General features: G+C 37.7%; 1 protein-coding gene across 1 annotated transcript in view; it reads left to right on the top strand.

Moving 5' to 3' along the window:
• Positions 1 to 22,272, top strand: part of MXI1 (MAX interactor 1, dimerization protein) — a 71,316-nt gene that overhangs the window by 17,709 nt on the left and 31,335 nt on the right. The window contains exons 2-3 of the mRNA XM_005874545.2: positions 1,878 to 2,010; positions 15,486 to 15,515. Coding sequence (XP_005874607.1) covers positions 1,878 to 2,010; positions 15,486 to 15,515 — 163 coding nt within the window. The remainder of the gene's footprint in view (positions 1 to 1,877; positions 2,011 to 15,485; positions 15,516 to 22,272) is intronic.

Raw genomic sequence — 22,272 nt, 5'->3', positions numbered from 1 at the left:
TGCGCGTGTGAGGGGAGGTGCGCGTGAGAGGAGGGGTGTGCGCGTGTGAGGAGGTGCGCGTGTGAAGAGGGTGCGTGTATGAGGGGAGGTGCGCGTGTGAGGAGAGTGCACGCGTGAGGGGAGGTGTGCCTGTGGAGAGGGTGCATGTATGAGGAGGGTGCGCATGTGAGGGTAGTGCATGTGTAGAGTCGTGTATGAGGAGTCGTGTGTGCATGAGGCAGTTGCGCATGTGAGGAGGTGCCTATGACTACGCGTATGTGGGTGAGGTGTATGCGCATGTGAGGGGAAGTGTGCGTGTGTGCGAAGGCTGCAGGTGTGAGGAGGGTGCACTCGTGAGGGGAGGTGCATCTGTGAGGAGTGTGCACGCGTAAGGGGAGGTGTGCGTGTGTGAAGAGCGTGCATGTATGAGGAGGGTGCATGTATGAGGAGGGTGCATGTGTGAGGGGAGGTGTGCGTGTGTGAAGAGGGTGCATGTATGAGGAGGGTGCACACATGAGAGGAGGTGTGCATGTGTGAGGAGGGTGCATGTGTGAGGGGAGGTGTGCGTGTGTGAGGAGCGTGCAAGTATGAGAAGGGTGCATGTATGAGGAGGGTGCACACATGAGAGGAGGTGTGCATGTGAGGAGGGTGCATGTGTGAGGAGGGTGCATGTATGAGGAGCATGCACGCATGAGGGGAGGTGTGCATGTGTGAGGCGGGTGCATGTATGAGGAAGGTGCATGTGTAAGGAGCCTGCATGTGTGAGGGGAGGTTGCATGTGTGAGGAGGGTGCATGTATGAGGAGGGTGCATGTGTAAGGAGTGTGCATGTGTGAGGGGAGGTGTGCGTGTGTGAGGAGCGTGCATGTATAAGGAGGGTGCATGTATGAGGAGTGTGCACGCATGAGGGGAGGTGTGCGTGTGTGAGGAGCGTGCATGTATGAGGAGGGTGCATGCATGAGGAGGGTGCATGTGTAAGGAACGTGCATGTGTGAGGGGAGGTGTGTGTGTGAGGACTGTGCGCGTGTGAGGACTGTGCGCGTGTGAGGAGATGCACGTGTAAGTTCGTGAGGGAGCGGCATGTGGGAGGCCCTTTGTGAGGGAGGTGGGCACACGTGTGGGAAGGCGCATGTAGGTCTGTGCAGGAGGATGAGGGCGGTGCAGGGGCAGGGAGCGGGCGGGAGCTGGGAGGCTGGAGAGCAGGCGCCTGGAGAGGGAGAACCTGAAGCTGGGGGAATGGGACCCAGGAGCCTGGAGGCAGGGGTGGGAGCTGCACAGGTAGGGCTGGGAGGCCAGGCTGAGAGCTAGGGCGGGCGCACACTGGGGAGGGGCCTCTGGAGATCCATCAAGGAGGGATGACGGGAAATCCCATTAGGGATGGAGACCAGAGGAGATGGTGAGAGGGGGTATGAAGAGTAGGAGCAGTGGGAGTTGTGGTGTCAGGAGAGAAAATGCCCTGAGACGAGGAGATGGAGTCATTTTAAGTACATGAAAACGTGGGGCTTAGAATGCCACCTTCTAGACTGGGAAGAGTTCAAGGAAAGGGGAAATTGTGAGACAAGTGAAATGAGTGAGGTGAACGGTAACCTGGCTCAGCAATTAGGGTAAGTCAGGAATTCTTGGAGAAAATGACTTTGTTAGAGGGATAAACGACTTGATTTAAAGGACGTCTCCACACCCTTCCAGGCGGTTGATTGGGTCTGCGTGTAATGTCACAGGACTGATGTCCGGGTAGGGACTGGGGATTTTATCTTCCAACCACAAAGAATGGAAAAGTAGTGCCTCTTTTTCTTCTCCTGTTTTAACAACCTGCTACTGCAAGGACTTCAGCGCTAGGGGTCCATGGAATTGGGTATATTTCTCTTATATCTTTTTTTTTTTCTCTCGCTGTCTCTTTAGAGTGTGAACATGGCTACGCCTCAACGTTTCCCTCCATGCCGAGCCCCCGGCTGCAGCATTCGAAGCCCCCACGGAGGTTGAGCCGGGCACAGAAACACAGCAGCGGGAGCAGCACCACCAGCACTGCCAACAGGTAGCAAGCTGGGGAGGCTTAGAGAGGACGGCGGGAGGGAGGCAGGGAGGGGGCACACACTCAGGTCCAAGTGCCAGGCCTGCTGACCGCAGGTCTCTAACACCAAGTGTGGAGCAACACTGCTCAGCCAGATGGGTCCTTTTACCAGCACCCCTGGGGATGTGGCCCTTTTAACATAATGAAGTGTAGGAACCATAACCTGACTTGGTGTAGAAGGGAAGGATAGAACCTGGAAAGACAACCAAACAGGTTCTTGCTGGGATTGAGTGGGAGGTCTATGATTTGGAAGGGCAGTGGTCTGAGAGGCTTTGCAGCATGTATACATGCATGCAGCGACATGCTAAATGTAAGCTTGGGCCCAGCTTTAAACTTGGGATGATCCAAGAAGAATTTTTTTAAAATCAGAAATATCTCAGGCAGGACATAAGGCAGAATTAAGGGTTTTGTTAAAGGAACAGACATTGTATTAGGTACAGTAGGAAGTTAGTGGGCATGGTCTGTTGGTTGTTTATGGATGAAGGGGAAGAACATGCTATGAAGGTTTTGCCTTTTATTGAATAAGATTGAATTGGTAAGGGAGCAAAAAAAGAAAGAAAGAAAAAAGGAAAGATGCTTATTCTTCAGTCAGAACAGACCCCTAGAAAATGCTTGTCTGGATGTAGTCAGACACAGTTGACGTTCATTTTTTGAAAATATTTGGTGGTGACTGGCTGTCTCTTCAGTGTTCTTGTTCGAGAGGGCCAGTGAATTCTAAGGATTCATCTCATGAGAATTTCAAAAGGTTTTCTTAAAAGGAAATCAGCAGAGGCTGCCTTTTCCATGGATGAGAGGAATTGAGATGTTTCCCCCTGAGTCCCAAAGCTTTGTCTAGGCAGCGGTTCTCAACCTATGGGGTCGCGACCCTTTCACAGGGGTCACCTAAGACCATCGGAAAACACATATATAATTACATAGTGTTTTTGTGATTAATCACTATGCTTTAATTATGTTCAATTTGTTACAATGAAATTGGGGGTCACCACAACATGAGGAACTGTATTAAAGGGTCGTGGCATTAGGAAGGTTGAGAACCACTGGATATAAACATGCATTTTGGAGGGGCAGAGAGCAATCTCTGAAGGCTTTGGAGAACGCCAGACAAGCGGTTGGATAGTCACTTAGGAAGGCAGCAGGACCAGGGGCTCTTACTGATTGATGCAGGAAACCTAAAACTCCTGTAGAGGACAGAGCTAGAAAGGTTAGACTTTCCCATTCTGCATTTATAACATCACTGAAGCAAAACTCGGATTCGCTCTTCTCCCTTTGACTCGTCTATAAAGCTGTATGTTTCCTTTTTTGGCTGCTTTTCTTCTTCAAGATTATTCTGTATTTTTTAAACTTACTTTAAAAATAATTAACCATAAGCTTAATATACCGTATTTACGTTTATGTGTGGGTCTAGAGCAGTGATGGCGAACCTTTTGAGCTTGGCGTGTCAGCATTTTGAAAAACCCTAACTTAACTCTGGTGCCGTGTCACATATAGACATTTTTTGATATTTGCAACCACAGTAAAACAAAGATTTATATTTTGATATTTATTTTATATATTTAAATGCCATTTAACAAAGAAAAATCAACCAAAAAAATGAGTTCGCGTACCACCTCTGACACGCGTGCCATAGGTTCGCCATCACTGGTCTAGAGGGTTTATTGTGGTATAGTAGGTTTGGGATGAAAATATATAATATGATAAGCATCATTTAAAAAATGTAAGTGTAAATTTTCTTGCTCTTCATAGTTTCTCTGGTTAAGGAATCGGCAGTTAAGACCTATATTCAATAATTTGTGTGTTTTTTCAATCCATGGGTGGATTAAAAAAAAATTTTTTTTTTAAATTTGGAGACCTGAGAAGAGTACCAGATAGAACACCAGACTTGGATTCTGTCATGCTACAAGTATTTATTGAGTCTTTTATCTAATAGAAATCAGGTATATGACCTCATTGCATTTTCTCCCTGCCCCTTGACATTCTTATTTTTAAAATAAGGGGATAGACTACATATTCCCCAAGGTCCTTTCTTCCCTCAAATTCTATGACACTGATTTATTGACAGTTTTAGAGATCAGTTCCTCTATTAGTTATTCACTCTACCACCCCATCATTTCAGATGTGACATTTTTATTAACAGCTCAAAGATTACAGAGACATAAATAAATGTGCATTTCTAGATTTTTACCTATTATGTTACAGGTCATTAATAAGTCTTTGTCATCTTTTGACTCCTACTTTGCTCAGCTTGGGGTTATGACTAAGTGGTATTTATCTTTCACGCTAGTGTTCCTGTCAGGATTCTACTATTGTGTGTGGGACCACAGTGCTAATTACTGTGTGTTTTCATATAGCATGTCAGAAAATTTGTAAAACTAGAAGCATTCTATGTTCTTATAGTACCCAAGGGAAAATAACTACATCACATTGGACCACCTAAGACTAAGGAAGGTAATTTTTCATGGGAATATAAGTAGAGAGAGAAATAGATTTTAGAATATATTACATCAAGGTTCTCTCATGGGTGAGATTTAAACTGGGGCCTATAGATAAAAATTAGTATGTTAAAGTGAAACACTAGAAATTATTCCTCCTTACTGTTTTTTAAAAAAATTTCTGCTTCATGAAGTAGGGGAGCCAAGAATTAAATTCCAATGCTGGAGTACTTGGGAAATAGTGTTGTTAGTCCTTTTGTAAGGGGAAACTGTAGACTTCCTGTTAACTTTAAGCCTGTTACTGGATTTAATAGAGATTTTATTATACTGGTTACATAAAGCAGAAAGAAAGAAAACTTGTAAAAATTTTCCATTTATTAGTAATCTGAAACAAGGAAAGGAATAGAGTTGATGCGTATATATGTCTTATTTTCCTGACAAAAAAAAAAAGCTATCTTTGTGGAAGTTTTTGTTCCTGTTATGCATTTCAAACATTGGTCTTGTATGTCATAAAATGACATTTGTTTCCTTGACATGGCAACATCTTTAAGATACAATGTTGAGTGAGTTTTTCCCCTAATAATTTCAGATATAATAAGATAATCCTGATATCAAATGTTATTGTACAAATTTATGTTGCTGGTTGATTCCTAATAGTATACATTTCTATTCCTCCTTTCCCCTAAGTTTTGAAATCTTCTTTTCACAGAAGTACAAAGGAGAGAAAATAAGCGCTATAATGTAATGTTATAAGCTGCCCCCTTGGAAATCCCAGTAATTTTGACATTTGGAATCTATGATACGTAATTATTTTTTAAATACCTGGTCACCTTTACTGTAGTCTTGGTCCTGGGCTTCTGGCAACTACCTGAAATCACCCTTGCTAAGATGTTACTGCTATTAGAGAGCCTGGCTACAGTTGCTATCTGGCTTATTGAGGAGCATCAGATAAGCTCGAATTCCCAGATTATTCACTGTTTTGTTTCACAACGGAAAAAATATCTCAAGATCTGTCATCTTTAAAATGCTGCTAACTCTGTGGCTTCAGTGTGTAACACTGATTTCTTCCTCAGTATCTCTTCAGCCTGCCTCCCGTCTTCATTACTACCCTCCTAATCTAAGACACCGTCATCTCTCACCTGGACGACCGCCATAACCTCCTAACTGGTATCTCTGCAACCACTCTTACCCCAGAGATAATTCTGATGTTTCCTCCTATCTTTTGGCCCGTACTCTGTTCTCTGATGGGGAATAATTTTTCTTCCTCTTTGGCCAATTTATCTCTGCCTAATAACACTCTTACTTCCTCTCTCTCTCATAACTTCTTCAGGAAAGCTTCTCCTCACCCGCAAAAGTAAATCAGATGTTCACATACCTCATAGCACCCTTATTTTTCCTTCTTATAGTATGCAGAAATATAGTTACCTGATTGATTAATTCATGTCTCATTCGCTGTGCTAACTCCACGAAGGCAGGAATTGAATCTCCTCTACTTAAAAATGTACCCCCAGTACCTATCACGGTGCCCTGTATACAGTAGATGTTTCTTAAAGAATGGAAGGTTTTAAGACTCCAGGTAGACTGTTAGTTGAAACAGACTTTCTGTTTTGTGCTGCATACCATATTAGACTCTTGAAGGAGAAATGATGGAAGAATATGCAACTCTTACTTTAGCAAACTCTTTGATTACGTTGTATTCTAAAGATGTTAATGATAACATATTTGGAAAGGAAAACAATACATAATATTTGAAGAATAAAAATCTTCAAACCACCAGTTCTATAGAATGTTACAATTAATTTTAAAGAACACTTATTGTGTTCTTTGTCATGTGAAAACAAAATCTCAAAATTTGTGTATGCAAAGAACTATATGTCTGTCAAATATTGATATGTACCTGTGACATATGCATAGTAATTGCATTATTTTAAAGTGATCTAGAAAGTAGTGAGTATAAATTTATGTTTGAATTTCAAACTGATGAAAAATTTCTTCTCTTTAGTATCTTGAATGATTAACACAGTCTGTGTGATATGTTCTGTGATATTGTCTTCCACTAAAATTGAGTTTAAATGAAAAATTCTCAAGAATTATTTATATACCTCTAAACAAACTCAGACTTTTCATTAAATGCTTCATTGAAGCATAAGTTTGCTGTTGCTGGGTTTCTTAAAGATATATTCCTCTGTGGAAATATCTTTTGAAGGAGACTTAAATGATCTTGCCTTGTAAGTCAGTAGGGTAACTGCTTCTGTTCCTATTTGATGAGAGGCCTTTTGCCAGAATATTAAATATATGATGTGGATAAGATCACAAATCACAGAAAGAGAATTCAAGATTTCATCTTGCATAGTTCTCTGCTTTATGAAGGTACGATATTACCACTCATTTTATGATTAAAGCACATGTGGCCTAGAGATGGTAAGTGATTTGCCCAAGCGTGATAGGTATAGGTGATGGTTGACTTTAGTATCAAATTGGATTCTAAGTGGTATATACTAACTAGACAAGATTGTTGACCTGAAGAAAGCTTTCTCTTCTAAATTTCTTCTTACAAGTGAAACAGCATTGCCTCATTTTGAATATAGCATGATTCTTTGTTATTTCTCAAGTGAAGACTGTTTTCCAGATACTAATTTAATCAGAGAGGTTGGATGGTATGATTTGACAAAATATATTTCTAGACCCCATTTTTGGCCAGTAGTGCTGAGTATTTAGTTGTAATTTTCTTAGTAAATTCTGCCTTGTTTGTTTGTTTATTTATTTCAAAAAGTGAATGATGGAACGTGAGCTACATTAGGGCAAGGACTTTGTAATGTTAGAGTGTTTATATTCTCAGTGTAGATACCTAATAAATACATATTAATTGAATGAATGTTGAGAAGACTTTTAGAGAAACTTGGGCTTAATTGATTGCTTTGTGTGAAACTGATCTTGGGATGTTTAATATTTTTATTCTCATTGTCAGTTTATTTTAGCAGGTACACTTATTGGAGACAAAGTTATGTTTGTTCAACAACATTTGAAGTTGAGGCCCATATTATGAGAAATAGCTGAGTAATGTGTTTCTTTTATTCTTTAGCAAATATTTAAGTATCACTAGGAATTTAATATTGATTTGGTAAGTACCAGTATGTGCCGTTTTCATAAGTTTGAAAAATAACTTGGATCTTAATGGTCAAGTAAGTGTAACAGGTGTGAGGCACTGTCTTAGAAGGTGAAGGTCTCTTATTCTGCTTATCCACAGGAGATTTGAATGTAAATGGTTATAGCATTACTCATAATCACCAAAAGCTGGAAGCAATTAAAATAAATACCCATCAGTTTGTGAATGGATAAATCAAATGTAGTATATTTATACAATGGAATATTAGCCAGCAATAAAAAGAAACAAACTACTCATACATATAACAAAATGGATGAACCACAGAAACATTATGTAAACAAAGTCAGATACACTTGAGTACATAGTATATGATTCCAAAACTATAGAGATTGAAAGCTGTCCAGTGGTGGGCTAGGGGATGGGAGTGGAGATGGACTGCAAATGCACGTGAGGGAACTTTGGGGATGATAGAAGTGTTCTAAAACTGGGTTATGGTAAAGGTTACACAACTGCACAAATTTACTGAAGCTCATTGAACTGTACACTTAAAATGGGTGAATTTTATATTATTTAAATTTACACCTGAATAAAATGGTTTAAAAGAAAAGATTAACTGTTCTTATTTGTTACAATAAGATAATGAAGAGCCTTGAACATGTGACAAATGCTAAAAAAAACTAAAGGTGGAATGAAGATTAAGCAGATTCCTTTAACACTTGAAATAAACTAGTAAGTAGGGAGTATAGCTGGTTAGAAGAAGGCATCTCCACTTTCCTGAAGCTCCCAGAGCAAGAAAATTGAGCTATACTGCCAACCTCACCTCCCTCACTCCCTTTGAGAACCATTTTTCCATGATTCTTTGAAATAGATGTACAACATAGGTGTCTGCTTCTAGTACTATAGGGAGAAACAGAGTATATTAACAAAAATTAGGACCAACTTCAAAAAAATGGACTTTATATTTATTATGGGTAATGCTGTTACAATTCCCCCCCCCCCCCCCCCCCCCAGCAAGTACTTGTTGAATGTTTTTTTCATGCCTCTTTCCCGAAAATATTGAATTACAATTTGGAACTCAAGTGAATAAGGAGCATTAATATTTTCTCCATTTTTATAGGTTTTTAGAATGTTGCTCTGTAATAGAATGTTATAAACTAATGAAGTAGAGTCTAGATAATTAGTGGTTTATCTTCTTAAATTTCCTGTTTTAACCTTTGAAAATATGCTTAAGAGCAATAATTGTAATCTTCAAAATTCTCTATAGTTTCCAATATTGTTCTCTCACCTAAGAAGTGATTATTTCCCTAATAATGTATAAACTTTAGTATGTATTGGGTGCTTCTTAATTTCTGGCATTAGTAACATTAGAAAGCAAGCCAGGTATATTTATCTTAAATCCACTTAACATTTAAAAAAGTAATATATGTAACATGTATGTAGTAATATAAAGTAATATGTATGTTAAACTGGCTCCAAACCTCTAATCACATGGTTGGTCTTTCTGGCATGGTCAGCCTCCAATGTGAGTCATCTCTTTAGCATAAACTCAAGTCCGGACCAGGGCCCACCATGAATAATGGAGACATTGCTATCACTTGGGAAATTCTAAGGTTTTAGAAGCTCTGTCTCAGGAAGTTGGGACAAAGACAAGACAAATTCTTTATTGTTAAACTGATACTTTCCATACATTGTTGGGTTCTATTTGCTAATATTTTGTTAAGAATTTTTATGTTCACGAGGGATAGTAGTCCATTTTTGCTTTGTTTTATTTGTTATCCCAATGTAGTTTCTTTGCAGGTTTTTGGTATCAGGGTAATAATACTGTCCTCAAAATGAGTTGGGAAATGTTCCCTCTCTCTTTATTTTTGGAAAGATTTTTCTATAAGATTGGTGTTATTTATTCCTTAAGTGCTTGGTAAAATTTACTAATGATGATTTCCGGCCTATGGTTTTCTTTGTGGAAAGGTGTTTTTTTAAATTAAAAATTTAATTTCTTTAATAAATGCAAGTCTATTCAGGGTTTTTAAATCTTCTTGAGTCAGTTCTAATAGCATGTGTTTTTAAGAATTTGTTCATTTCCTCTAAGTTGTTGAATTTATTGGCATTAAAGTTGTTCATAATATTCTCTTATCCTTCTAATGTATATAGGATCTGTTGTGATAGGCCCTCTTTCACTCTTATTTGTACATATTAGTAATTTTTGTCTTTTTTTCTTCATCAGTCTTAGAAGAAGTTTATCAGTTTTGCTGATTTTTTAAAGTCAGCTTTCAGGTTTGTTGATATTGTTTCCTGTTTTCTGTTTTGTTCACTCCTGTTCTTGGCATTATTTCTTTCCTCTACTTCAGAGTTTTTTTATTCTCAGCACTATTTTGGGCCAGATAATTCTGTTTTGAGCATCATAGGTTGTTTAAAGCATCCCTGGCCTCTCCGTAGAAAATGCCAGTAGCGTGTCCCTAGTTGGGATGATCAAAAATGTCTCTAGATACAATAGAATGTCTTCTGGTGAACAAAACAGCTCACAGTTGAGAACCATTGCTTGACTTCTTTTGGTTCATTTTTTTTTCTTTTTCTAGCTTCTAAAGATGGAATCTTAGGTCATTGATTTTGGGCTCCTCCAGCAGCAACATAAAGATTTAAAGCTAAACATATTTCTCTAACTACTGCTTTAGCTACATCCAACATATTTGTTAGGTTGTGCTTTCATTATTTTTCAGTTCAGGATATTTTCTAATTTCTCTGCAGTTCATTCTTTGATTTGTGACACATCTTCCAAGTAATGATTTTTTTCTACCAGTAGTTATGTTACTATTATTGATTTCTAATTTAATTCCATTGTGCTTAGAAAACTTACTCTGTATGATTTTCGTACTTATAAATTTATTTTAAAAATTGTGCTTTACAAAGTGCATAACTTAGGAATATTTATGCAGTATGCCAAAGGATTTGTCAAAGACTTAAATTAGGGTGTTTGCTATAATTGAAAATGAATTGATTTTTACAGAATTCAGTTTATATGTAATTTTTTCCCTGTTTATTGAAAATGTACATATAGAAAAATGTACAGATCTTAAGAGTACAGCTTGATGAGTTTTCACAAAGGTGAAGAAATAAAATATTACAGACTCTTCTTAGAAGCCATTCTCTTAACTCTTTCCAGTCACTGTCACCCCCTCCCTGATTTTTGATACCACAAATTAATTTTGCCAGTTTAGAACTTTATATGAATGGAGTTACACAGTATGTATTTTTGTAGGTTTGCCTTCTTTCATCCAACATTATGTTGAAATTATGAAGATTCTCCCATGTTATTGCATAGTAGTTGTTCATTCTCACCTTTCTATACAGTCTTACATTATGTGAATATCTCACAACTTACTCATTCATTCTACTATTGATGGATATTTGAGTTGTTTCAGTTTGGGGCCAGTGAAAGGAATGAGCATTCTTTTGTGTATCCTTTGGTGAACATATATTAGTTTGGTGTATTCCTATAAGTGGAAATGTTTATTCATAAGGTGTGTATATATTCAGCTTTGATATACAGTAGGTCCTTGGGTTACATCGGAGATCCATTCCTACGGCACGACATAACGCTCCTACATAAGCACCTACGTCACTCACATGGAGCACATACACAGCAGTAATGAAGTGAAACAGTAAAAAAAATTTAAAAGAAAGATAACAGTTCCTGACCTTTACTTGTGGTAAATAAATAATAAAAATCATAAAGCACATATGTACATACGTCGAAATGACAGAACTTTTTTTTTTATAAATAAATGGGAGATGGCGACATAACCACAAAACGACGTACGTTGAGTCCGATGTAACCCGAGGACTGCCTGTATAAGGTTTAAGCAAAATTTTATTGTTTTTGTTATGCATCCTTTTAGGCACTTGCTTTTTTGTGGTCTTAGTTATTGTGGTGATGTGGTTTTGTCATTGTTAAAGATAGCAATAAATTTCTTATGGTGCATTTTTTCCGAAAAGTCTGCAATATTAAAAAAAATATTCTATATCCCCACTATATGAGAATGTATTTATAATTGTATACTTGTATTATTGTACTAATGTTTTATAAATACAAGATAAAGTTTAAGAAGAATAAATATAAATAGCAGTTTTACTATTCCACTAATTCTTTTTCACCTCCTTCAGGTATATACTTTGCAGACCCTTTTCTCTAAAGTTTTCTGTTTTTCTCGCCCTTTGAGTGTGTGTGTGTGTGCATGTATGTATGTATGTGTGCGTATATATATATATGTACACACACACATACACACATATATGTGTATATATATGAAGTATAAGCTTTAGGATACAGTTAGGAGATACTCATTTACTAGTAGCTTCATAGGATATGTTCTTTTCATTGTGTGGGGGGCAACATCCATTAGGCACTTCAGGATTAGAAAGTAAGTGAAAGAAATATGTTGGTAAATTGGGAGTTGGCTCATTAATTCAACAAATATAGAGGTCTTTTCTTTTACAAGAAGTGAATATTGATTCTGAGAATGGGGGCTTTTATTTTCCTTCCATGGTGGCACTACTCTTACTATATTGTGCAGTTTCAGTTCTATGCTTCATTTTATTGACTGCCACCAAACTGCCCCCTAAAGAATTAAAAGTTTATATATTGGAGCTGTGTAGTAGACAATGAGAAGTCACAGATCTGGTTGAGTTAATGACTCCCAGTTAAATAGGGAATGTATTAACATGTCTGTCTTATAGGGATGTTATTTGTGAAAAAGATTGCCTGTGATTCAGTGGTAAAATGATAGAAATGCCATTCTCTCTGTCCTTGGAAGTTAAGCGTTCAGAGTAAGGATGTCAGAAAGAAAGACAGTTAATTAGTGTTTGCGCCCAGAGGGGCATTTTATTTGGAGAAGAAGAGTGGGTTAACCAGATAGATTATTCAGTACATCTCAACCTTATAGGGAATTTATCATAATTGAATATTTCAGTGGCACATTATTGGAAGGGCTTGGTTGGACACACAGGCTCAGAAGAGCAAAGAGATTGTTTCTGAGTATGGCAGTATGTGATAAGTTCAATTACTCATTTGTTGCTAGCATTATTTAGATTATTATTTTCTCTGTGTACATATAGTTAGGCGTCTTTCTCTCTGTCATACCCTAAATCTTGTACTGTCCTCACAGCTGACTAAATAATGAAAATATCAATCTTTTCTCTCAGTTTCTTTTTTCATCATTATGGTGGTTTGTTTATTTTCAAGCTAATTCCGGGTGTTACTGGGAGCCTGTCAATTTGTCCCATGTAGTATACATAATACTTAATAATACCAGTACTTATTAAAATAATAAGAATATTTGCAGTAGCTAACGTTTCAGTTTTACATATGAGGAAACTGTTAATCAGCGAGGTTAGAATTTGTCCTCACAGCCTAAGACAGCTTTGAACATTTAAGATACTCAGTATTTGTTGACTTGAGATTACAGGCAAAGAACAACCATCAAAATAGGAGTAAACACTACTGATGCAGTTTTTTTTTAATTTGAAGAACATGGCAGTATGATAAAGATTTGTACATATGTGATCATTTTTGCTTCTTAGTATTTGGAAATCTTGTTTAATTTTGCTAGTGGTATAACTAGATATGGCATGTATTTCCTGGTTTGGTGAAAAAGTTCATATTCTTAGCTATCATTTTATATTTTTTAGATAGAGGATAAATGATAAATAAAAATCTGAGAGAGGTGAGAACTTGCTGTTAAAATTTTGTTCACAGCAGGGGGGCAAATTATGTTCCTTTGGTGCTCCTTTGATAAGAGGCTCAATATAATATTGGAATTCAACAGTTGGTTATCTTTGGGTATATTTTGTTTTTACGGCCATATATGGGATTGCCGAACTGTTTAGAATACATTTATGGTACACAGTCTACTTCTTTCTAAATAGATTGTTACCATTTATTACTTACTCTAGTATTACATTGTTTTCATTTTACTTTTTCTGAGTTTTCTTCTCAGATAATGGTAATTAAACCAAAACTTACTAAGAGGGAGTGGGGAATTTTATTATTGATTACCCATTCAAATTTTGAATAATATTTCTTTGTTTTAAATCTCCTTAAAATGCCTTTTTCCTATTCTAACTTATTGACTTACTTTGACATTTCAATCAAACAAAAAACAACATAAAACTTTTTATAAATACATATATGATAAGAGATATATAGTTGTAAAATAATTTACTTACTGGGTATTGAACTCTTGAGTCTCTGTTAGACTAAAAGTTCAATGTGTTTATAGTTTCTTTCATCTGGATTGTACATATCTTTGCCTTTAATTTGGCCGAACTCTTGAAGAATCCTAAGATTCTTTTTTTACCTCCTTTGATGGAGAAGTCCTTGAATTAAGATAATCTCTTAAAAATGAATGTCAGTCTTTTTTATCCTGTGTCACTTGGACCTTATGAAACTGCCAAGGAAGCAAAAGATGGACAGGAGACAGGAACTCAGGGAAGCCTTGTGGCTCTTGAACTAAGACAGTGGGTAAAATTTCCACAGAACTATGAGACTGACAAAAACGCTCCTATTGTTAAAATTTAGAAATTTGATTATTAAACATCCATTTGAAAAATCAGATTAAAGTAATCAGTAATGTAATATTGTGAAGGCATTTAACATTAACCAGAATACACTATATTAAATGGTTAAAAGTTTTAGTTCTAGTGATAGGAGCTTAAATTCTCCTTTATACAAGTCCTGCTATTGTTAATGTTAAATTATTGTAAAAGTAATACATGTTCATTCAAGAAAACTAGTATAACATAGTTCTGATAGTAGCTAACTTTAGAGTTTATTATATTCTGTCCAGTGTAATCTTGTTTATTCCTCATAACAGTAATATGAGGCAAGTGTTACTGTTTTTCCTAGTTCGTAGATGAGGAAACTGAGCACAGAGAAATTAAGGGACGTTAACAAGGCCACACAGTATTTGAACCCAGGCAGTCTGGCCGTAGAATCTGTGCCCTTCAGTGTTCCTTGTCACCAGGTGGTTAAGAACTTGGGGTTTGGAATAAGAAAGACCTGGGCTTAAGTCATGGCTACCACTTATACTCTTGGGGCAAGAGCATCTCTCTTGACCTTTGTGAGCCTTAGTAATCTTGTTTATAAAACAAGGGCTGTTTAGGGGATAAAATGAGATAATGTGTGTTAACTGGTTGGCACATTCTTTAGCAGACACTATGCTTCTTCAATAGATGGTATTATTATAACAAATACTGATAAGCAAAATGAAAAAAGTCACGAAAAGAAAACAACCATTGTTAGCACTTTGAGGTATATCCTCCCAGTCTCTTAAAAATGTGTTCCCTTATGTTATTATTATATCTTCTGCTTATGTTATTTTTCTCTCTTATAACTTTTCCTTGTTTATATTTTACACAAAAGGCAGGAAGACTTGAATTTGTCTGTGTAACTTAGGAGTAAGGCAAGGCTGTTTCAGCTTCTGAGCTGCCAAAACCTTTTTTCCCTATGTTTAGGAGTAAGTGGAGATGGAAGAGGACATAGAAGTACATACACTTTTTTTTTTCTCATTTTAAACAAAAATGAGGTTATATGTGAATTAAAGTTTCTGATATAATGTCTGCAAATCAACAAAATGTGGGATAGTCGAAATAGAAAAGAACATGTGCTAGTATTAACTTTATTAAAATAACAATGAAACTCCAGTTTCAGACTAGAGATATTAACTGAAAATACTATATCTGAGTGAACAGTCTATTTCTTCTTGATGAGTGAGATTATAGAAGTCTGATCATATATTGCATTGTTAAATAAATTCACTGAATGTGGTATAGCAGGTAACTAAACTAATTCCTCCTTTCTAAAGCCTTAGAAACAAAACATGGCTAATGCTCTTTTTTTCATTTCCTTTTAGGTCTACACACAATGAGCTGGAAAAGAATCGGTGAGTCATTGATGAGGTGCAGTTTTCATTTATGTTTAAAAAGCAAACTCAACATCTTACCTGTGAAAATAATGTAATAATGCGTATGTAATCATATATATATATATATTATATTTTTAAATCTTTTTATTGATTTTTAGAGAGAGAGGGAGGGAGAGGGAGAGAGAAGCATTGATGTGAGAGCAGAGCATCGATCAGCTGTCTCCTGCACGTCCCCTACCTGGGATTGAGGCTGCAACCCAGGCATGTGCCCTGACCAGGAATCCAACTGGCAACTTTTTGGTGCCTAGGATGACACCTAATCAACTGAGCCACACCGGCCAGAGCTGTAGTTATATATATTTTTAAAAATGTATAGCATATCATGATTCTGCTATATATGTATTTTCTCCAAAAAATGCCTTAAATGGTAAGCTTATACTCTCCAAACTGGAAATACATTTTTTAAGTTTGTTTCAGTTTTGAGTTTATGGTATAGCCTTTGTTTCTGTCTGTGAAAACAGGTCTATTGTGATAGGTTCATGGCTTAAATATGGTCTTGCTAAAGTATTAGGTTTCTGTAGTGTAGCTAATACATATTATGAAAAATTGTACAACATTGAATTTCTCTTTCTTTGTACTTTTGTTCATTTATTCATGCATTCAGCAAATCTTTATCAAGCATGAACTGTATGTCTGTCAGGCAGGCATAATGCTTTACATAGAAAATATAAGAATGCATAAAATAGTTTCTGTCCTTAAGGAACTTACAACCTCCTGGGGAGACAGACAGGTAATTAAAAATCCTATGTAAGTATGGTGAGTATGGTAATGGAGAAGCAGGGATGCTGAAATATTACTTTGGAGGGTCCCCTGATTCTTTTTTGAGGGAGTCTTGGAAGGCTCTACAGAGGATGGTGAGTGAGCATTGTATATTGAAGGAACTTCAAGATTTTCAATATGAGTATGAAAGATTGTTGCCTAAGCCAAGCCAGGCCAGAGGTTGACAGCTATGCTGAAGAGTTTGGACTTTTTCTGAGAGCAATAGGGGGCAGTTGGATGATTTGAAGATGGGTTGTCATACAATCCACTTTGTGTTTTGGAAAGATCACTTTGGCTGCAGTTTGAAGAATTGGTTGACTAGAAGAAGGGATCTCAGAGACAAGAACACTCTTTTGGAGGCTATTGGAAGCCTCCTTGGTAAGAGATGATAGGGGCCATTGGAGATAGAAGTAGACAGAATAAAGAGATAGGATAGGGTATAAGCAATAGAAATAGGTGATTAGTTTGCTGTAGAAGGTTAAGTTTTAGGTGGTATTAGTATTTACTGAGAGAAGGAGTATAGGAAGAGGACAAGTTTGGCAGAGAAGGTGAAGGTTTTACAAATACTCTCTTTTTGATAGAAATTAGATTAATAACCAACAAACTGGAATTGTCTGCACCAGTCATTTTGTTGTTATTGATAATCCTCACCAAGGATATTTTTCCATTGATTTAAAAAAAAATTTTAAATATATTTTTATTGATTTCAAAGAGGAAGGGAGAGGAAGAGAGAGATAGAAACATCAATGATGAGAATCATTGATTGGCTGCCTCCTGCATGCCCCCTACTGGGGGATCGAGCCCGCAACCCAGGCATGTGCCCTGACCGGGAATCAAACTGTGATCTCCTGGTTCATACGTTGATGCTCAACCACTGTACCATGCCATCTGGGCTCCATTGATTTTTAGAGAGAATGGAAGGGAGGGGGAGAGACACAGAGAGAGAAACAGTGATGTGAAAGAGACACATTGACTAGTTGCCTCTTGTACAAGTCTCGAGGAGGGCCTGGGATAGAACCTGCAACTGAGGTATGTGCCCTTGACTGGAATAGAGCCCCACCCTTCAGTCCGAGGGCTGATGCTAGCCCCTGAGCCAAACCAGCTAGGGCTGTACCAGTCATTTTTGACAAAAAAGATTTCTGTGACCTTCAACTTTTTGTCCTGCCCGCCCCCCCCCCTTTTTTTTAATAGAAGGGACCTTACAGATTGACTAGCCTAACTGCCTCATTGCAGATGAATTTAAATGTCAGATTCTCCTGAACAGGCTTAACATAGTCCTCCAGGCAGACTTTGGCTTTTACCACTTTGTTTGTGTTATACTCTGTTCATCTCCTACTGTAAAACTTAATCAGGTAGTATCTGTTCGTGTCTCTTTCTGCCATATGACTATGATTGCCTCAAAGGCAGGGATTCTGTTTTGTTCAATTTTTGTTTTGTTTTGTTCAATTTTTTATCTTCAGCTCCTAGCATTTGATGCATGTATAGTAGCTGATGGCTTCAATATTGAGTGAAGGATAGAAGTGGAGCAAAGTTTAGTGGTTTAGTAAAGATGTTTGCTGGTTTGTAGCAAAGCAGTTTGGCAGGAAACCTTTCATTTTAAAGAATCTCTTTTCTGCCTTATATTATGGCTAATTAAAACATAGCAAGAAGACCAATAAATAACAGCTCTGAGGATTCGACAAATAAAACCTTACATTGAACTTTAAATTAGAGCTCAGAGTATATTTTGGGCCACATGCTTTAAATACTGATAAACATGTGGCTTTTGTAATTATTTCTTCCACCTGAATATGTGGTCCTTGGGTGAGACTCTCATTGGAAACCTGGCAAAAAACCTTTTAACATTGGAGTAAAGAGAATCTTCAGTAAACTGTTCAGAATGGAGCTCTTTAAATCTTTGAGTAAACTTTGTTTCATGCCTTCTGCATACCAGTTCTGATTTACTGATAACTTTATCACCCATAATATTACTTTGCTATACTCTATAAATTGTTTAATCTAGTGTCTTTCTGTGGCACTGGTGTAACGTGTGTGGCTTTTATTGCCTGGACCGTACACAATCTCCAGTGTCTCCAGTGAAGGCTTTTTGTTCTCCTTTTATGTACTTAAGTCTAAGGCTTTCTGGTTGGTTTCCTACCCTACCTCACTTACGGCATGGTTCCCCCATCCTCTTCTGTCTTATCCTGATAGTCCTAGATAGCCTTTGTTTCTCAAATTATTTCTTCCCCTCTCTCTCTTCTTCCCTTCTTTCCTTTGTCCGTTCATCCCTCCCTCTCTTCCTTGAGGCTTAATTGAAAGGTAATATAGAATTCACCTTTCCAAGATGAATTTGTTTTTAAATGGGGTATTTATCAACATAAATAAATCTTATTTAGTGGAATATGTCAGAGAGTGAGTGCCAAAGGAAGAGTCCAGTTCAATAACCTCTACTTCACTTCTGAAAAGTTACAAATTTGGCTTGTGATCCAGCAAAAAAAAACAGACATGTTGGTAGATATCGGATGATTTAAGGGAGGGGGGTGTTTTAGCCAAATTTGCAAGAAGCCAGATATAAAAAATATTTTAAAAATTTAAGCCTGTATTGTTATTACATTTTTAAGCCTTTATCTAGTTCTATTTAATGGTGTTTTTTTTTCCCCCAAGACACCATTTTTTATTTGACATTTTAAATTTAAAAACAGTTAATCTAGCTTTGGCATCCTTTAAAATAAATAGAATTTTGGCTTTACCTTTCATTTGCTTTTGAGTGTGAGCCCATATGAGGAAAGTAATTCACTATGAAAAGGGCAATTTGATGTTGGTCTTCATTCTGAAAATATATTTCTGAAGTAATTCATAGTTTTGAAATGTTGCCACTTTATATACATATTGATGTCAGAAGTTTTTTCTTTGTTTTTTTTTTTTTTTTTTTTTTTTTTTTTTAGCTTGGTTCTAAAATCTTGCACATAAAGCTGCTTTGAGTTAGTGTTTTCTACTGGGGCAATGCAGTGAGAATTAGAGTAGACGGCTTTAAACTGTTAGTGAACTTAAAGCCCCAAGATTGATGAAGCCCTGGATCTGTCCTCGAGGAGACAAAAGCCAACAAATGTTGAGGTTCATATTCCCAGATCTCAGAAAGAAGCCTAATGGTGGAGATTTGGGTCTGGCTGGCCCAGAGAAGTTTGTTCTGGTCCAAAATTACCCCAAAATGCCTACAGCCAATTAGGGAGCTGTAGATAGTCCCAGGACTGATAAAGAAATTCAGATCCTTTTTTAGATAGGTCCTGGTGGGCTTATTTCTGCCTAAAACCCTGACAGCTACACTGAGCCTAGTCTAGATGGTTCAGAGCATTTGTTACTTGCATACTCATCCTGTCTCCCTAGACCCATAATAGGTCTTAACAGACAAGGAGGTAGAGGTAAAAGGTCAGTAGGGTACCTCTAACTGTTCTGCATTCCCCAAGTACCTGTATGAATCATCTCATGGTAAAATGAACGAATCTTTGAGATTTAAGAATTAAGAATTTACATTAACTTACCTTATGTGTTGGGTCCTTTGCCAGAGTAGAAACCGTTACAGATTTTAGATTGCTTCATTGTTTTTTATTTTATTAAATTGAAATTACTGATGATGTTTTTGAAAGAACAACAACTTTAACAGGACTTAAATGGTCAGGAACCTTAGTGCTGATGGCAAGAGATGCCATCCAACCTTAATATCTGTCATTACATTGAAACAAAAGGCTCACCTTTATTGCAAAGTTGGCAAAGCTAGAAGGCCCAAAGGAGGATAATGGACTAATAATGCCTTCCTAGGCAGAGCAGAAGTGCCTGAGTATTTTTGATTTAAAAAAAAAAAAGCATGTCCAATAAATGGTGGCAATAGGTATCCTCCATATAGAGCCTTTGTCGTACTTCTGAGGCAAAGATGAAAATAAGCATTTATAGAGTACTTACTGTGTTCCCCCACTATGCAATACTAAAAACTAGCCATTTTGACCAGCATCACTACATTTTGAAATAAGATGATGGAAACACAAAACAGACCTAATCATGATCCTATCTGATCATAAATATGAGAGCTGTGTTTAATAGCAGTCTTTTTCTTCAGTAATGATTAATAAAACCTGTGTTTGGCATCATGGTAGGTCAAATGAAGTATAAGATACTGACCCTATCCTATTCTTAAGGTTAAGGTCATTATAGTTGGGTAATTACATAGATTGCATCTTTCAATACCAGGATCTAGTTAAATTAGCAGTGAATTCTAGAAAGGTGTACAAAAATTGGTTTTCATACTGAACGTTGAAACCCAGTTGTGGTCTGTGTAGTCATTTTAGTGAGTCATTTTGAAAAAAAGGAATAGAATAGAAAATATCAAAGTGCATTGCTTGAAGTAAAGTTACATGATGTAAAATACTATGGTCATAGTAAAAAAGCCACTGCTCTGGATAGTCGAGAATATGTGCTGGGCCATGAAGAAGAAATAGAATTTGAATCTAAGGAAAGGGGGCAGTCCCTGGAAGCAGGAAGGTGGCATCATAAGCTGTATTCAAACAGTGAGTAGACCATATGGAAGGGAAGAACAGTCAGTCAAATTAATAGTGGAAAATGCGGCTGGAAAGGTGGTTTAGAATTAAATTGTGGAATGTTATTGAATGTCAAGGAATTTGGAATTTATATTGTTGACAGTAGTGAGTTTTTGAGGCTTTAGAAGCAACAAGATAGGCATGATTAAAGCATTAAAAAAAGATTAGTCTAGTTACAGAAGCAGGGAGACTGTAGTGGAAGGATATAAGAATCAGCAGTCAGGTGATAGAAATGGGAACCGAAAGGAAGAGAGAGGACTAGGAAACCATATAAAGAAAGAATATTGTTTTCCATCAACTCCTCACATTTCATTCTTCACATAGCAGCAACAGGGATCTTCTCAAAGGATATATCATATTTTGTCATTTCTGTTTATAATTTCCCATTGGCTTCCCATTGCAATTAGGTAAAATCTATGGCCTACAAAGTTCTACCATTCTATCTCTCATCTACAGTCCAGCTGGCACTGCCTCTCCCACCTCAAACATACCATGTTCATTTTCATCTTGGGCTTTTGCACTTGCTCTTCCTTTTGTTTACAGCGGTTCTCAACCTGTGGGTTGCGAACCCTTTGGCGGTCAAACGACCCTTTCACAGGGGTCGCCTAAGACCATCCTGCATATCAGATATTTACATTACGATTCATAACAGTAGCAACATTACAGTTATGAAGTAGCAATGAAAATAATTTTATGTTTGGGTCACAACATGGGGAACTGTATTTAAAGGGCCAGAAGGTTGCTCTAACTTGCTCTAACTCTTCATCATTATTTAGTTCTCAGTTGTCTGGTCATCTCCTTAGAGAACAGTAATTGCTCGCTGCCTCCCCTGCCCCCCCCCCCGCCCCGCCCAGTCACTCTCTATCCCATTGTCTTTTCTGTTGCCTTAACATTTATCTCTGAATTATTTCGGTTACCTGACTTCTTTCACTAAACCATAAATTTCAGGAAGGCAGGGACTTTATTTAGGCTTAGCATATAGCAGTCATTCAATAAATATCATTGAGTGACAAAATGATTCTGTGTACTATTGAGTGTATCTATAACCAATAATATGTGTTAGTGAATTATAATAACACTAGAGGCCCGGTGCACAAAAATTTGTGCACTCGGGGGGAGGGGGGAATCCCTCAGCCCGGCCTGCGCCCATTTGCAGTCCAGGACCCCTTGGGGGATGTCCACCTGTCGACTTAGGCCCATTCCCCGGGGGATCAGGCCTAAGCTTGCAGTGAGACATCCTTCTGGCAGACATGGAGCCCGCGGGGGATGTCCGACTAAAGGCTTAGGCCCCCAAGGGAGCTGTGATGAGGAAGCTGGGGTGACAGAGGAGCCACGCTGTCCCGCCCCGCCACCCTGGGTCGGGTCGCACACGGGACACCCGGACGGCG

Source organism: Myotis brandtii, unplaced genomic scaffold (assembly GCF_000412655.1).
Source record: "Myotis brandtii unplaced genomic scaffold, ASM41265v1 scaffold441, whole genome shotgun sequence".
NCBI classification, from domain to species: Eukaryota; Metazoa; Chordata; class Mammalia; order Chiroptera; family Vespertilionidae; genus Myotis; species Myotis brandtii.
The sequence above is the reverse complement of the archived record's forward strand: the minus strand, read 5'-3'. Positions and strand labels throughout refer to the sequence as shown.